This window comes from Camelus bactrianus, chromosome 8 (genome assembly GCF_048773025.1).
Source record: "Camelus bactrianus isolate YW-2024 breed Bactrian camel chromosome 8, ASM4877302v1, whole genome shotgun sequence".
Classification (NCBI taxonomy): Eukaryota; Metazoa; Chordata; class Mammalia; order Artiodactyla; family Camelidae; genus Camelus; species Camelus bactrianus.
In genome coordinates, this window is record NC_133546.1 from 15744874 (window position 1) to 15760192 (window position 15319).

The window sequence follows — 15319 nt, forward strand, 5'->3', positions numbered from 1 at the left end:
GTTCACATGCACGAATGTCCTAATCGCCAGCAGAGACAAAGGCTGTGGTCCAAGCACACGGTTCCTTTAGAGCCCATTTAGTGCTAAATAAAAATTCTCACAATAATGATAAATTTGAATCATAATCTCTGCTTATACTGCTGAATTCTCACCCATCTGTACTGTTATCTTCATCTACAATAACTGGCCCCCAAAACATTTTATCAGAGTAAGTGCTTTATTCCAGTCAGGAGCTGGGTGATTAGGTCCTGGAGAAGCAGCTTGATACCCAGTCCAGAATGTTAATTACTAACATAATTATCAAAACCTTTATTTTTCAGGGTTAAGTCAAGTATCTCTGTAGGCAAGGTGACTTTTTGGCTTGTTTGTCTTTAGGTTCTCCAGTTAACATGAAATTAGCTCCTAAGGACCCTGGACTTTGGGACTTTTTAAAGCGAAACATAAATATCTAATATCTCTTCCGTCTATAGAAAATTTCAATCCCCTAAACTTACCCAGAGGATCTGAAGTGCAACAAATTCAAAAAACCAGTTTAACCCATCACCCAAAACTCTCCATCCTCAAGGCTGTCTCTAATGATTTTCTTCTACAACAAACTTACTGCTACTTTTTCCCTAGAAAATGTTTTTGACCCTTAATGTGTTACTATTTCCTCTGAGTGCTGCTGGATTAACTCTCCTCCAAGTCGTCTCACTTCTGGGGCTACTTACTAGCACAGAAAAGAGTATTCAGCTGCAAATCCTCAGACTGAAGTTGCCCCAACAGCCGAGCAGGGAATAAGTTTGTCTACTCGTCCAAAAGTAGAATTTAAAGTCTAGAAATACAGGTAAAATCTGATGCATGATGAACTGAAAGTTACAGCTTTTCAAGAAAATGAGTTCCAGTAAGAACTCAACTTGTGATGAGCTAACCATCATGAGGGAACATTCCCTAAGTTGCCGGGGATGCATGCATGACCTGAATGATGACCTTAAAACACCTCTAATTTCTGGACTCCCGCGCCGTGTGAATAACACAGGAAACACGCAGCATCTTATCTGGTCGGTCTTCAGCATTTGCCTGGAATCTCATCAAGAACTTGAATAAGCTGACTTGGGAATCTTACTTTTCTCACTAACTACAATTTAAAGGATGAAGAGAGTTTCCAGCCTAGCTGGAATTAGCGCCCATCAGTTTTACCCACCACCACATTCCTGCACCTTCAATGACAACTAATTTAGTGCACGTGGTGTCTTCTCCCCCATACCGTCTTCTGTAGCTCTGGAACAGAGCACACCAAATTAGGCCCATCTGTCTAAATGGGAAGAAGTTATTTATCCCATGGTCCAGGCAGTAGTCTTTTTCCACCTAGAAGCTGCCTTCTGAGGTTCCCAAGCACTGTGGGAAGATTATGGTAACCCTACCTCTTAACTGGCCAGAGTGTTGGGACGAGCAGTTGAGTGTCTTATCAAGGATCATCTGCCAATTCACAGCTGTCAGTTCCTTGCACGGTGACATATCCAGGGAAGCCACAGAGCATGCTACCAGACTGTGATCCAAGGTCAAAATCGCAACATTCAAGAACTCACTGCAATAATTAAGCTGTTGTTTGGCCGCAATTTCGCCAAAAGGAAAGCCTTTTTTCATCAACTGTGCCCCAACACAGCCTAATTAATTTTAACAGTCTTGTCCCATGAGGATACTTTCTTAAAGGAGGGAAATAACCCTCCTCTCACATGCCAGAGGACAAAGTTATAGACAAGAAGCCCTTGGTAACAATGACGCCCACGCACCTGCCTGGGCCATGGTGTCGGGCTCCCAGGGTGATGTCTCTCTGCCCTCAACTGATGCTTCTCGGCTTCAATCACTTCTAATATACTAACTCCACCCCTGTAGAACACTAAGTCACCTGAATAAGGAAGAAGGATCAATAGTTATGTGACAGTTGTGATATAATGCTACTCCTGACCTAAGAAATCTTTACGTGGATTGAGTTAAGGAAAAAAATGAAAGTGCATACGAACACCAGCATCTTAAGTGTAAGTGAATCACATCCACATACGGAACATACAGCTATGGTTCCTAAACTACTTGTGTCCCTTATCCTACAGGGCTTTTAAAACATAAAAGAAATTACTAATAAAAGAATTATCTGTTACTTATTTTTTCATCTCTAAGTAGATTAATGGAAAATTTTTTAAAAGATAAGGATTCAATTGAATTGGTAGTTCTCAAACTTTTTTTTTTTTAAAAGCCGAGGCACCCTGTTACTCAAAACAGATCTACGTAGCCCCCTAATACATAAAAGATGCTCAAAAAGGAGCTGGCCCAGATGAGGAGACATGGAGGGTAGAGCCTTTTCTTCTGCCTCCCATTCCTGAAGTGTTCTTAAGGGCACCACAGTGAAACAAAACAATTTGTAAAGCACTGAACCAAAATGAATCCAAGAATAAAATACGCAGCAAATTTAAATTAATAAATGCAAAAGTTTCAGTAAAGTACTTGATTGTAAATGCACAGCATGGAAATACCAGCACACACACAGATTATAAAGACCTAAGCTATTTGTTTACTATTTATCACATGCAAGTTCAAATGCTCCACAAATTGTACACATAAAGGTCTTTACAAAGCAACAAAATGAATTTCAATGCACCTGAGTGAGAGAAGAGAATATAGCCATGAAAAATGGTGATTACAAAGAGGTCTTAATGACACAGAAGAACTATAATAAAATGTTAAGTACAAAAGCAAGAATTACATTGCTGATGCAAAAATGCACAGAAAAACACCAAACAAAGATCTGGTAAAACACCAACACGGTTATTGCTAGCTGACAAATTAGGGTGGCTTCTTGCTTCTTTAAATTTTATTTTGTTTTTAAAAAAAAGAAGGAAGGAAGGAAGGAAGGAACTAGACTAGACCTCTTTTTTTTGGCTTAGAGTCAGTAAAAATGTAGTGGGCCAAGAGTGAAAACATTCTTTTCCCTTAAGTTAAAAAATAATAATAAAATTAAAACAGTCTTCTAATGAATACAAAAATTTGATCATTATGGCCCCCAACAAATACTCATTCAGTTTGATATCCACCAAACTGGGTTGATTCTTTCGTGGCCTACAGAGTGACGCCCCACGCACAACCGTTAGAGGAGCCAAGGAGGGGACAGTGGACCAGGAGCACCCGAGCCAGGCAACAGCACCTTCCCAGGGGCCACTCACCACATCCAGGTCCTGGGAAACCCGCCGTTTCCGCAGCTCCTCCATCCTCTCGCACACGTCGGAGAAACAGGTATTGTAATAATCGGCATACTGCTGCGCCAGGTCATCGATGTTTCCCAGGGAGCCGTCCTGAGGGCAGGGGAGGAGGGCAGGAGGGCAGGAGGGCAGGAGGAAGAAACAGGAAAAGAATAAAGGCGGTCAGTCCACATGCAAATGCCCCATGTCATTTGGTCCCTGTCTATGCAGCGTTTATTCTAGTAACAGCTAGTGTTATGTAAGTGGCAAATGTGTGCCAGGCTACATTTTCCAAGCAACATCTGTAATCCTCAGGACAGCGCTCGGACACAGGACCTATTTTCCTCACTGAATAGATGGACAAACAGCAGCTCAGAAAAGTCAAGCGACAGTCCAAGGATTCCACGACTACCAAGCAAAGCAGCCAGGCCTCCAACTCAGGACTGCCTGATGCCAAAGCCATGGTTTAACTCACACCCTTGCCTGCCTCACAGGGCCAAGAAATTCCCAGGGAAAAACACTGTGTCAGTGTGAGGCTCCCAGCACCCAACTGGTGGATGCATCAGAACCTCCCAGGAAGCTTTTGAGAAATCTAGGTGCCAGGACACCACTCCTAGGAAATCCGATGGAAGCCAAGAATTCATAAGCCAACAGGAAATGCTGCATCTGCAGCGAGACCCTCAGAAAAGCGGGGCATCTTGTTCCTCAAGTCATTCAGCTACAGATACAAGAAGAGGACATGGTATAAATTCACCTACTTAAATAAGGAAACACATCTGTCTCTCCACTGAGGGAAGTGCCCAGATGCTGCACTGGGGCCCACACCCCTGAGTTCACACCCAGCCCTGCTGCCACTTCCAGTTTGGCATTTACTTGTGTTTTCTAATCCCTGGCAATGCTGGGATTGCAGCAACAGTACCCACCTCCCCGTAAGGAGTAATGAAGTACCGTGAACCCTGGGAACTTGTCCCTCATAGTCCTCCTGCACACGGTTAAGTGCTCAAAATTTCCTTAGTAATAGTCACAGAGGATGACGTTGCAGATTACAGTCTTCCTTTAGGGGAACTGACTCCTAAACACACATCTGAACACCTACACGTAGGATGACAAAGTGCTGTGTACATTTGTAGGTTATGTCATTTCTTATTCATTCATTCATTCATGCAGAGAAACATCTCCCTGCCCCTTTTCACCTCCCAGCATGTTCTTTCTTTGGTATGAATAAATGACCCTACCAAGATAACCAAGGAAAATGATTTTACCCAGGTAATCAAGGAAAATACAACTCTTAGACAACCAAAGAGGTGCACACACTTTTTTCCTTGGGACAGACTGCTGGCCATCACACAGTTAATGTTAAATTAAGCACATCACCCTTAGCGGCACACGTCTAACACTGGAAAGCATGCTCAGCTGCGGGCAGGGTTTGGGAATTAAGAGTTCTCCAAAAGCCTTTCTGATAAAGACCTCAAGGCCCCGATCGGGCAGCGTGGGTCAGAGCAAGTGATCATCTCTTTTACACTTCTGCATTTACTGAATTTACAGAACTAAGGGAGTGGAGAAACAGAAATTGAAAGAAATGATTTTTTTTTTAGAAAAGATTCTTCCTTTCTCACCAGTAAAGTGGTCTACGTTTGAGGTAACTGCCTCAAAGTCCCCAGTGCAGAGTTAGAGGTGGGAAGCTCTTTACAAGAACAGTAAGATGTTTGAACATTTGAACATGTCTGGGCAAAAGTCATTCCCTCATCGCAGTCTGTCTGGCTGAGACAACAGGCTGGATGGACACAGTAGAGAAGGCAGGAGCCTATCCTCCCCTTCTAAATGATCACTGTCAGGTTTCCAGTAGGGGAAACAACAGGGGTCAAAATGGAAAGTCTACTGCTAGCCTCCTAGGAAACGCACGGAGGCAGGGAGCCTACCAGTCTTGCCTTTACTGCCTCAGTAGAGGTGATGCTCCTGACAAATAACACCAGAAATCAAATTATGATCCTCAGGTTTGCCCTGACTCGCCTCAACTCAACAGCACATGCCCATGGGCCACAACAGGAAAATCTGCAGCCTCCTGACTGATTCTCCTGACTCCTTCCCCACTTTGCCTCACCTGCCTTGGACTCAGACACCAAAGTGACTTTGCACAACAGAGATCAGATCTGGTCTCTCTCCCCTGAGAATGATCCGTGCCACCCCCATCACCCATCCTACAAATAAACCCCAAACTTACCAGCCTGGCTTTCGGGCCCCTTCATCTCTGCTCCCCAGTCCCAGCTGGGTGGAGAGAGGAGCTGATGCCTGCAGACCAGGAGGACTAGAGGACCCAGGGTGCAACAGGGAGTCCCGACAGCACGGCTTTCCCTGCGGAGTGGTCCCACCCCCACCCCGCACCTCAGCCCCAACACCAGAAGAAAAAAACAGAAGAAACTTTAGGAGAGAGAGAGGCCAGAAGAGCTGCTCCCATAGGAGGACCTGTTCCAATCACCAGCTACCGACAGCCAGGACTAGGACAGCAGGTGCCCACTGAGGCAAAGGCTCGAGTCCACTGCCACCTCAGCCAGTGCAGAAGCATCTTATCATCAGGATATCTGCCTTCTTTTGACCCAGGATGTCTGCTTACACTTGCAAAACACAAAGCCCTCACCAACCCAGTTGTCTTCTTGTTTTTTTAGTTCCCTCCCCCAGGACATACTGGGAAAGGCCAAGCAGCTTCCTTCAGAGGGCGTTTTGGAAGGTGCAGGGAACAAGACTCACAACAATGTGACCTGAGAACTCATTTTTATAAATTAGTGCCCCAATCCTGCCACTCCCCACAGCAGCTGGGGCTCCTGGAAGAATCCAGGCTCTTTAGAATTGTCTTAGTCTCTTGAGAATATGATGCCATCCTCATCCAGAAACTCCTGCCTTCATCCACCCAGGAAATGAAACATACCTGCCCCCCTTCAACCAAATACATAATCTGCATCTTCTAATACCTGAGTGAACTTACTTCTGAGAGAGGTTATACCCACACTTTCCTAAGGCTTGCTGTTCTTAATGGAAATTAACCTCTCTCTGTCTCTATCTCTCCCCCTCTCCCACTCTCCGACTCTCTCTTAGTCACAGAGGCACTAAGAGTTGTACTGAGCAAGCCAAAACACTCCAATCTCGGTGCTGGCTTCTCAGAAATAATCAGCTTTCAAGTTTATGAACTGCATGACTTACCACAATCAACTATTATTTTTTCAGGTGGATTAATCAAGGCCAGTTGAAAAAGTCATAAATATGATCATTTATGTAGTGCTTTTCAAGTTACTCTTTCCCTTTTTCTCTCCTCTCTCATATATCCTAGAACACCTTCAAAGCCAACTGTTCACTTCACCTCTCATGTTTCCAAGCTGCTGATCAAACTTGTTTTCCTGTTAGTAAAAAGGTCTAATTCCTTGTCCCTTACTCCTAATCAATCAGAACTCCCCAACAATCCGGCAGCCTGGAAAATAGGTCTCTAGCTCACGAGGAAGAAAGCAGATGTTCAAGTCAACTCAGACCAAAGACAGCAAACATTTCACACTCTGCAACATCCACTCCTCACTTGGTGCTCAGAGATGATAATTTAGAATAGGGTGGCACAGCTGCCTCTCTTTTCCCAAACTGCCTTCCAGATGTGCAGTAAGTCCCCATAATTACCACTTTCATCAGTCTTGATAATTTAAATGCCAAGAAAGGTGGAACAATTTTTTAAAGTGTGTGTGCGTGTGTGTGTGTGTGTTTTAAAATAGATCTTGTCTGCCACCCCCAGAAAGGAATTTTTTTTCCATCCCAGTCAAATGGAACCAAGGAACCCCATGATGATTTTCTCTTTATCCACTCAAAATCCACGCTCTTTCAGGACTATCTGGAAAACTTTGCATCCTTTCTAGCTAACTTGTTCTTACTTGAGATAGCACAGACCTACTTAGTAAAAATATTTACTCTTACTAAAATATTTGCAACATTAGTCTGTAGGGAATTTAAATAATGCAGCCGATGTTTCAACAGCACCACACCTAGTATATCTTTTCTTGGGGGGGAATGTGAAGTTCACGTCTGACTCGACACCCACGACGCTAATGCCAAGAGGCACTGATGTTAGAAATAAACTTCTAAATATATAGTATGACTTTACACTATAAATGTCTACATTTATTATAATAAATATTATTATTAAAATACTGAGACACATTTCTTTTTAAAAATTTTTTTTTCCTTTTAAGGTGTTAAAAGTTTCTGGTCTAGAGTGTATTACTTGTCTAATCTGTTTCATTTCTTATTTCCCCCTGTTGGTTCACATGCATTAGACTGAAGCAGTATTAGTTCAAGTTTAGGAACAGAGGAAAAATCTTATTTCCTCAAAATAACCCTTCTAAAGCAAATTGTGAAATTTTGTGTCACATTATCTGTTTAAAAGAATTTTCCCTTATTAAGTCGTTTAAGCTGCTTATATATTCTGGAGATCAAGCCTTTGTCGATTTCATTTGCAAAAATTTTCTCCCATTCCGTAGATTGTCTTTTTGTTTTACTTATGGTTTCCTTTGCTGTGCAGAAGCTTGTAAGTTTAATTAGGTCCCATTTGTTTATTCTTGCTTTTATTTCTATTGCTTGGGTGGACTGTCCTAGGAGAACATTTTTGAGATGTATGTCACATAATGTTTTGCCTATATTTTCTTCTAGGAGGTTTATTGTATCTTGTCTTATGTTTAAGTCCTTGATCCATTTTGAGTTTGTAAAATGACTATAACTAAATAAAAAAAATTTAACAAATAAAAATAAAGAATTTTCCCATCTCTGTCAAATTTAAAAAAAAAAAAAGGAAAGAAAATTATACAGGCAAATTCAAGTTCTTTTCCCATTTCTTATTACAAAATCAGGTCAGAGTATCTTTCCATTTCACTTGGTATGAACTTCTGTGGTCCCACTGCCAGTGTCAGCTCAATGGAAGACAAACTTGTATCATTTTCCCATGAAGTCATAGCACACATTTATACCAAACACCCATCTTTTTTATATAACCAACAGAAAAATGTAGAGATAAGGGGCATTGTACCAAACAATTCAGATGGGGTCAACTGCTGTTACAATTAAGGAGAAAAGAAACAGAGCACTGTTCTCTCAACAACTGATGTAATAGTATGTCTGATATTTATCCTAATGTACTTCTGTCTCTGGAAAAATGTGAAAACTAAAAGAACCATGAAAACAGAGTCATTTGTATCATTACTTTTGTTATTTTTGGTCTCTTCTTTCCGCAGATGTCATTTATGCTTTAGAATATCTTGACAAGCTTAAGGGGGGAAAGAAAGAAAAAGCAAAAAACTTCTCTGAAAACACCAGGAGACACAATGTAATCTGTACTGGTATATGCAGATCACATGCAAATGAATACAAATGAACTTGTGGTCCTGCTATTTTATGTATCTATAAAGACAGAGCCCCAAGTGAAAACTCAGTGTGTTGCTCTGAATCCCCAAAGTCGAGGGGAAAAAAGGGAACAGACTCCTGGCTCATTTATTTAATGCATCTCTACTTTTTCTGTCTATAATAATAAGTACATATATGTTTTTTGAAATGTAAATTATATGGTATATTTATACTGCTCGCTATTGTTTGGGAGAGGGATAGAGATCTATTCCTATATATATAAATACATCAATCTCCTACGAGCTAAATCCACTTAAAGAAATCACTACAACACAATAAAGCCTACCTGATTTCTCCAATGACTTCGCAATGTGTTCTCTCTTAATTAGCTCGTTTAAAGATTTTGAAGTGATAAACACGTTCAGCAACCTTTCAGGTGAAATTGCTACTCCCACAGAAAAGGCTTTAATTCTGGTTTCCTCGTTCAGCCTCACTGAACCCTGAGATGTCACTGTCTGCACCAGTGCTATCATCCCATCCCGCCATATTATTCTGGAGAAATTCATTAAATCTGTAGTCATTGATCTCAAAGGTTTTTCTCTGAGGTACCACTCCCACCATCTCTGCAGATGATTTGAGCCGAAATAGTTTATCTCAGAAAAGCTTTTTACACATTACAACCAAAAAACATATACTAAAGGGACGAATGCGGTCACGCTGATGGTGAGGGAGGGCCCTGGGAGCACACCCACATGGCAGGTGGCTGGAGGAGGGCTGATTTCACATCTTCCACTCCCCTCCCACAGAAATACCCAGAACTTGCCAGAGCCTACGTCTAATATTCGCTTTGACAAATATGACCTTGGTGCCCTGTCCCCCACTATCATGCATCAGTAGTCTCCAGTGAACATAAACCCCTTCCTGAAGAACGAATGGCCTCCAAAACCCCTCCCTCCTTCCCAGCACTCTCAGGAACCCATTCTAGGGGGGGAACACCTAAAACAAATTGGGAGTATAGAACCTTCTAGATATAATGTAATTATTTATGAATGTATATCTTATCTGCTTACAACTATAAGCACTTATTAATATAAACGATATCTATTTACAACTACTTACATTAAAAATACACACAAAAATAAACATTTTAAACGAGATAAAAACAAGTGTAAATAAAAAGTTCTAAGTTCTTTCCTGTTCTCAAATGGATAACAACTGCAGTGGTATTCACCCTGCAGATCGTGATCCATTAGGGCTGTCAGGTCAAGGTGGGATCAGAGCAGCACAACTGCCATGGGGGACTGGAAGTTGGTGAAACAGTCTGTCTGCACCGGCTGCTGCCTGTGTCTAGTATGGAGCCTAACATCACCATAGGTCAGCCAGTTAGGAAGGAAGCTGGTTGTGAAAGAGCAAGGACAAAACATGAGAACATTGGAACCACAAAGAATCCATGTCAGCTTCTCATCAACTCCAACCCTGATGCCAGGGGGGAACCTACAGGAGAAGCTGCAGCTCTTCATGCTGGCTCACGACTCCCAGAAGGTGAAGATCTGGCAGGACCTGGACTTGCTGGGGGTCCGGGCACCACCTCTCACCAACGAGGTAAGCTAGTAGATCGGTGACACCACGAGGGAGCCACCGCAATGCCCGTCACTTTCCACCAAATTTCAGAGTCTAAAAAACATGGCCGCTGCTGATTCACTTCTGGCTTCTGGGCTGACACAGTCCTAAGTCACCACAGAGTGCTAACATAAACTGAGACGGGAGACCAGCGTTTATGTCAACGGACACTGCAGAGCACAGAACAGAACAGAAAAAGTTGGCACGCATCCCATGAAGAAACGATGCCGTTTCCCGCAAAATTTGTCTCAGTATGCAACCGTACTTAACACAATGTAAGATAAATCTTCCAGTGAATCCGTGGCAAAAAGGTTGAAAGTCACTGATGGAGTCTGCCCCCCAGGCTACACCCTGGGGGTTCTCCCACTTTGGAGTCCATCCTGCAGCCCACTGCCCATGGGTCTCCTTGGGATTCTCACCCACCTCTTCAGTTCACCCCTAAATGCAGACCTCCCCTAAAGCTCTCCCTACATTTTTCTCTTCTTGTAGTCCTTGCTCTCTTGCAGCAAATGTCACCAGTGGTTAAACGGATTTAAAGCCGCAGTGGAAGCACTTTTTCCTTCTCATCTTCCTCTCTCGGGCTCAGTGCAGCCTGCCTGACCCCATGATATGAAAAACTTGAGGTTTTTAGCAAAAATGTTATTACCAAAATCTTATGCATGAACTAGTAATTCCTAATTATCTGCTGGGAAGGGATGTGAACAGCCTGGTCTAAATATGAACAAGTTCAGTTTATAGGCCATGCAGAGGAGAAGCTACAACAAAATGGAATAAAAAGGCCTCCTCACGAGTGTGTGCTGGCATCTCTGACATCATGTTGATTGTCAAGTTTGACGAAGAAAGTGCTCGGAGCTATAAAATTATGCTCTTCAATCATCAACACCAAAAGGGATATTTCATTAATTCAAATAATATTTACTGAACACCTATGACATTGCAGGTGCTGTGTTAGGCGCTAAGTATACAATATAAAATCAAGAAACATGAATGCTTATTATTACTGGACAGAAAAGCAAAGTATGGTCTTAAGTTTATTTTAATGCAGTCATATGGTTAAGTCATGGAAACTTGTCGAAGGGACTTACTCAACTGTGTGCTTATTAGCGTAAGGTCTTTTCGGAATTAAAGGTTCAGAAAGATCCCATGTGCTGTGCTGTTGGTGGCTTAAAAGAACATTTCACAGGAACCCTCAGAACTGGAAAAGACTGGGATGTTGACCGTTTGTTCTAAAAAGGTCAAGTGCAGAGTCACACTTAAAATGGACAAGTGGATTTAACATATGACAGTTTTCGACTGAATATGTTTCTCCTTTTCAAACTGCTGGAGCTTACTAGAACCACAGATTTGGAAAGAACAGCAGAATGAGCTAGTTGGGTGGGAATGAAGTCAGAATTTCAGACCAGATTCACAGATTTTGATGAGTATGAATCACCCTGTGCATTCTCTGGCTGCCTCTGGTGCATGATCATGAGGATATGGGCATTCTTGGGCATTGGACCAATCAAGACCTGATTGGGGAAAAGAGACTTATGATATTCTTAGAAATTTGGAAAAGAATATATTAATCTCAGGACAATCCTGAAATTTCCGATTACGATGCTCATTAAACCTGGTTCAGCATTTGAGTTTGTGATGTTTTATGCAAATTACACTCTACCCCATCTTGAGCAGAGAGGCAGGGGGTGTGGGATACCTGGGGTCAGAAATGAACTTGGCTCCAGCTGATTTCCTCTGCCTGCTCCTGGGGGCAGTGCAACTGTTAAGCGAGATATGGAAGTCCTGGTGTCCTGACCAAAACTGAAAGCATCATGCCTAACACCGTTCACTGTTACGGCACTAGCGGTGATTAAATCCTTTCCTGGTGATGCTGCTGAAATTCCACATTCTTAAGAACTGGCAGGTAATACCTAAACAGTGCTAGCAATAAAAAGTCACACAGCTTACCCACCTGAGGATACTGACCATATGGGCCCAGTACTGAAAAACTTTGCAGCCCTTAACTTAAATTTTGATAACTCTTAAAGCTCTCCAACTCCTTAGCTGTAGACAAATGACTACGCCTGTTCTTCCTAGATTCAGTCTGAATTCTCCACCCGCACCAAACTTTCATTCCGGATTCCACTATTCTGAGATTAGCATCAACCCGTTTCATCCATGCCAGACTCTCAGGGTCATTCTCTTATCCCCAAAGAGGTCACTAGGTTTAATATGACTTATTACAAAGTGTCATAAGTAAGTGCTAATAAAATATTTCTCCCCCAATATCTCTCAATGTCTCAAGTGTCTCAAAATGTTTCTCCATCCTAATCCTAGCAGTGTTTCAAGCCATCAACCAAGGTTCCCAGCTGTGCACCCCCTCTCCAATCTTCTCTCATTTACAACCAGCTCAATACCCTATGCCCACTGTAATTTTCAAAATATAAATCTTGAAAACTATAAATGTCTCCAAGTGAAGATTTGACAAAGTCAGTCTGTTGCTGACAATACAAAAGCCTTTTTATCAGTACTCTGTCTGCCTTTCTAGTTTCCCCCCATAGCTCCACCTCCCCATCCACATACCAGTTTGGGCCAAACCAAACTACCGGCAGCACTCCAACATCCCTGCCGCCCCACACTATTTCTTCCGCCTGGAGCACCCTTCTTTCACTCCACTGACTCTGCAGACAAGACAGCAGTCCATCCTCCACAACAGCACCTGACCTTCCCACCACATCAGTGTCAATCAAACATTCCCCACACAAATGGAATGGTCTGATGTCTGTGATTTGCTTCCAAGTCATAGGGGAGGAGCGGGTACAGGTAATGATGAAACAAGACTGGCCATGATTGATAACAGCAGTGCTGGAATATGGATGTTCTTTAAAATATTCTCTCTACTTTGGTATATGTACTTTAAGACTTAAAAAAAAAAAAAAAAAGACTCCTACTTATTTAAACGGTTGTTGTCCCCAGGAAACTTTAAAGTCCTTGAAAACCGGATCTGGGTTTTACTCATTTTTGTAATCTCAGCACCTAACACCATGACAATCCCTTACACTTAGCAATTACCTAAGATATCTATCAGATGTGAATAAATGAAGGCAGAGAGGGAGGAATTAATAGAAGTCAGCAGAATGCTCTCTCCCCTTCCTGAGGGTGCCAAAACATTCATTTGGTAACCATATAATAACAGACTGTCCACTAACCCAGAATTTTCACATATAATGATGAGCATTTACAGTCTCCTTGTCCCCACCAAACTTACAACAGCAATTCAGTCTAGTGAGTAAAACATTCAAACACGAAATATGTCATTAGAAACAATGACAGGTGAACTGGGTGAGGGAACAATAAACATAATTCCTCTGAGTCAGGGGACAGCCCCACCTGTTCCCAGAGGAAAAGCTCCCTGGGGAGGCTAAAGGGTTAGTGCAGAGGTGTGGCAGGACAGGGTGTGAAAGGACAGAAGGGAACCCAGATTTGAAGATTCTTTACGTAACTGATTTTTAATTATCTCCCCTTATTGCTGATAATTCTCAATATGCCGAGGGCTACAGATCTTGTTGGAATGAATCCCACGGAAGTTCCTTACACCTGAAATATTTAAGGGAGAGTTCCTTGGTGCAATGGGCTTAAGGTCTAAAGGCTAAAGTCTCACATTCTTCTCATTCCCTGGCAGAAAAAGCAATTAGGTGTTTGGAAACAAAGACAGAACCTTATATAAAAAGGCACTGAACACATCCAGTACTTTTCTGGTTGAATCCTCCACATTCAATCGCCATCAGGGAAACCAGTAGGAAAACAGCTGGAATGCAACTGGCCTGGGTGTTGTAGGAAAGCAAATACTTGAGCAATGCTGTGGCCACTGAAACATACATACTCCTTTAGGGGACAGAGCCGTCGTGAGTTGAAGGGAAACCTGTTTGTTCCTATTTACTGGAGACTATTTTAAGGCCCTTCACTCATGATATCAAATGGGTGGTTTCTTTCCAAAGTCAGGGAGAAACCAGTTGACCCACTGCCCTGGTAAAACTCCCAGTGGTCCCCAAACTACTCTTCCTCACACATCTAATCCCCTCCAAGTACATCTCATGACAGCTTCTGACATCTGCTCTTCTGACCAGCTCCCTGATTTCCAGGACACTCCCACAAAAAGCCATCAAGGCACCAGGGATGTCATGGAGGACTCAAAGGCCTGCTTGTCAATGTCTGGAGAACAGAGAAAACCTGGCCTCATTGTGTACTACATTCTGACTTGTACAGGAAAAATCAGATTTAAAGAATGTCAGCCTCAGAAAATTACTCTTCTTGCTCCAGGCGCATGCGAGAGTATTACTGTATCTCGATCTATGTACCTGTCCACCTACGGGTGTAACCATGTGAAAAATAACATGACAGCCACATTTTACCGCAGTTTGGCGGGGGGGGGGGGGGAGATAAGTTCTCTCCTAACTACATCATTTCCCCTTGAGATGAACTCAATTTTCTTCATAAAAGACTTTCATGTTCACCAAGAATATAATGTGAACGTGCTTGAAAAATAAGTACATGGATCTGTTCTTACTCTTAGATTAAAAACTTCTTGAAAGTTCAGAGTGAAGATGATTTGCTTTGTACCACATTCTATACACGGTTACAACATAAACTTGACAGACTTCTTATGAACTAAAAAAGCTACAACAAAAATGTAAGACAAACTAACATTCTACCAAGCCGATTATGAGAATGAAAATACTCATTTTTTTCCAATTTGCTCACAAGCTGAGAATTTACTAACATGATCACTGGGTTTTTCACAACACTCACAGTTTAAACTTCTAACGTATACTTTTTTGAAGGAGCAATACACTTCATCGAAGAAATAACATTTTTCCTGACACGTATCAGAATGGCTATCATCAATAAAAACACAAGTAACAAATATTAGTGAGGACGTGGAGAAAAGGGAACCCTCGCACACTGTTGGTGGTAATTTGGTATAGCCATTGTGGAAAACAGTATGGAGGTTTCTCAAAAAACTAAAACTGTGACCCAGCAATTCCACTCCTGGGTATACATCCAGAAGAAATGAAAACACTAATTTGAAATGATACATGCCCCCCCCAGTGTTCATAGCCTCATTATTTACAACCACCAAGATA

The 15319-nt window shown here is 42.2% G+C and overlaps 1 protein-coding gene across 4 annotated transcripts in view; it reads right to left on the minus strand.

The window, feature by feature from the left end:
- The window catches only part of SASH1 (SAM and SH3 domain containing 1), a 284627-nt gene that overhangs the window by 125541 nt on the left and 143767 nt on the right, over positions 1-15319 (minus strand). For 3 of the 4 annotated variants that reach the window (XM_074368199.1, XM_074368200.1, XM_045524749.2), the window contains exon 2: positions 3198-3326. In XM_074368199.1, the coding sequence (XP_074224300.1) occupies positions 3198-3326 (129 nt within the window). Of the gene's footprint in view, positions 1-3197; positions 3327-5433; positions 5574-15319 lie in introns of those variants that run through there. The other variant, XM_074368201.1, reaches the window with a different exon arrangement.